The sequence below is a fragment of the Homarus americanus genome, unplaced genomic scaffold (genome assembly GCF_018991925.1).
Source record: "Homarus americanus isolate GMGI-L3 unplaced genomic scaffold, GMGI_Hamer_2.0 scaffold16836, whole genome shotgun sequence".
NCBI lineage: Eukaryota > Metazoa > Arthropoda > Malacostraca > Decapoda > Nephropidae > Homarus > Homarus americanus.
In genome coordinates this window covers 2,250-5,000 of record NW_024720513.1, presented here as the reverse complement: position 1 = coordinate 5,000, position 2,751 = coordinate 2,250, and the positions used below count along the sequence as shown (strand labels likewise).

Here is a 2,751-nt window from a genome sequence, read left to right as displayed (position 1 = left end):
AGAGTAACAGGAACACTGAATTACAAGTAAGAGAATGTATTGCAGTGTCTGGGAATGCATTATTTGATTTTTGGGGGATGTGGTCATGTAGTGCATCACTAAACCTTACTGGAAAAGGTGTCTTAGGTGACTGAAAAGATTGGTAATGGGAGATATCCCGAGTGACCAGAAAATTCTTAAAACCGGAAGTGCTAGGAATCAATTGTTCTGTTATTTAGAGATATTACTACAATGATAATAACAGCACTAACCTATTCTCATTTTCTCCACCATGTCTTGATCAACAAAGGAACGAAGGGCCAATGATACAGCATAACGTATAGCCCCAGACTGTCCAGATGTTCCACCTCCCTCAACATCAGCAACAACATCAACTTTGCCAAGCAACCCAGTAAATTGTAGTGGGAATATGACCTGTTAGAGAAGAAAATAAATCATATGTAAAAAGAAATAAAATGTACTTAATACACACATCTGTAAAAAATTAATTGACTGCCTATCTATAATAGAGAAGATGTGGGGTAAAATGTACATTTCATCTTTATTGATCCTGTATGAAAGAAATAAAGTTTAATGCAGCACCAAATGTAAGTCACAGCCACCTACATCCTCTGAAGCACCATCTTTAGTCATAGAACATGTTAAAAGAGTTGTGCCTACGTAGTCCAGAATTACTAGCAAAACAAGAGGACAAGTGATTGAGGACATGGAAGGACTGTTGTGTGTGTGTGGCTGGAGGATCAGCATCAATGTCAAATCCCCATTAGCCTTGTTAATTCATGAGAATATTAAGAGTTTGTTTGATGACATAAAGGCTAAACATGGTGAAAGTGCTGCTGAGAAACCTTTTGTTGCTAGCTCATAAAATTCATACACATTACCCTGCCAGAATATAATTTACATTGCTGGAATTCGTACATTATGATATCATTTTGAATATAAACATCATAGATTTTGCATTAGACATACAAATTTTAGATATAATGTTTACTCTGAGTAAATATGTTATTTTTTGTGCAAAATATATGACATTTGTATTCAAAATATGCCTGGTCTTTCAAGGAATCCAGCAATGTCAATTATATTATCCTAACTTTAGTTTGAGGTATTATTTATTACTAAAAAGGTAAATATTCTGGTTTTTCCACACATCTGGTAGGGAGGGTTGGTGGGGGGGAGGGAGGGACCGACCGACCATCTGTTACCGTGTGAAGAATATTTTTTTTTTTTATTAACTGAAGATATTTGTTTTAGCTCATAAAATTCATACAAATTACCCGGTCAGAATATAATTAACATTGCTGGAATTCTTATAATTTGATGATCATTTAGAATATAAACATCATAGATTTTGCATTAGACATACAAATTTTAGATGTAATGTTTACTCTGAGTAAATATGTTATCTTTTGTGCAAAATATATGACATTTATATTCAAAATATTCCTGGTCTTACAAGGAATCCAGCAATGTCAATTATATTATCCTAACATTAATCTGAGGTATTATTCAATACTAAATGTTAAAATTTAGTTTTTTCACCCAACATCTCTTGAAGGGAGGATTGGTGGGGGGTGGGAGGGAGGGTTGGGACGGACCGCGTGGTTGGAAGAGGGGGGGAGGCAAGGTGGGGTACTTTGATTGACAGATAGTGTCATGAAGAATATTTTTTTTTTTATTAACTGAAGATATTTGTTTTAGCTCATAAAATTCATACAAATTGCCCGGCCAGAATATAATTTCATTGCTGGAATTCTTACAATTTGGTGATCATTTTGAATATAAACATCATAGATTTTGCATTAGACATACAAATTTTAGATATAATGTTTACTCTGAGTAAATATGTTATCTTTTGTGCAAAATATATGACATTTATATTCAAAATATTCCTGGTCTTACAAGGAATCCAGCAATGTCAATTGTATTATCCTAACTTTAGTTTGAGGTATTATTTATTAAAATTTAGTGGTTTTCCCCAAAAAATTTCTCAGAGAGGGAAGAGCCAGCAGTGTAGTGTGAGAAGAGGGGGAGGGAGTTGAGTCCATTATTTGAATGGACATTAACTTGGCGACTGTATTTCTCTATTTCTCTTAAATATTAATTGTGTGCATGTACCATCATAAAATTAAGATGTTATTTTTACTAGAACATAGGTATTGTGTCGGAAAAAGTGGAGTTTGGGGGTCGGGCCAGTTTCTATTGGAATTAATCCCATATGTTCTGTTGTTCACTTAGCGCGGTTTTCACTTAACACGGTACCCTGTGGGTTTTATTGACCGCGTTAAGCGGGGTACTACTGTATATATATATATATACACAGCTAGACCCCGACTTACGACTACATGGACTTACTTCCATTGGTATTACTTAATTCGTTTTGACTGCGACATCCGTCGACATACATCATACTGTCGTGGACTAAAATATTTTCAAATGACGAGCTTTTCACTGGTCAAACGCTTTCTCATTCCGGGCGAGAGGGTATGCTGCCTCGGTCGTGCTTCTCAGGCATCGGTGGAGCGCTGGTTTGTGTTTACATCGATCCTATACTGATCGGGCCAGAACTTCTCGTTATTATCAGACAATTGAGTTTATAATGACTGGTGCTAAAAAAAGTGAGAGTGCTGGTGGTGTTCCAAGGAAAAGGAGACAGCAATTACTTTTTGAGATGAAAAATGAAGGTAATAACACAGTATGGAATGGAAAAACAGTAGCAACAATCTCACGACCTAGGTTTCACACTCAACT

At 35.7% G+C, this 2,751-nt stretch overlaps 1 protein-coding gene and 1 long non-coding RNA gene across 2 annotated transcripts in view; one reads left to right on the top strand and one right to left on the bottom strand.

Moving 5' to 3' along the window:
• The window catches only part of LOC121860547 (28S ribosomal protein S9, mitochondrial-like), a gene marked incomplete at its 5' end in the record, with an annotated part of 4,022 nt that extends 3,608 nt beyond the window's left edge, over positions 1-414 (bottom strand). Inside the window, 1 exon segment of the mRNA XM_042357707.1 lies at positions 252-414. Coding sequence (XP_042213641.1) covers positions 252-414 — 163 coding nt within the window.
• Positions 1-531, top strand: part of LOC121860549 — a 3,910-nt gene extending 3,379 nt beyond the window's left edge. The window contains exon 2 of the long non-coding RNA XR_006087888.1: positions 290-531. This is a non-coding gene — a long non-coding RNA (uncharacterized LOC121860549). The remainder of the gene's footprint in view (positions 1-289) is intronic.
• Positions 532-2,751: the final 2,220 nt, after the last annotated feature.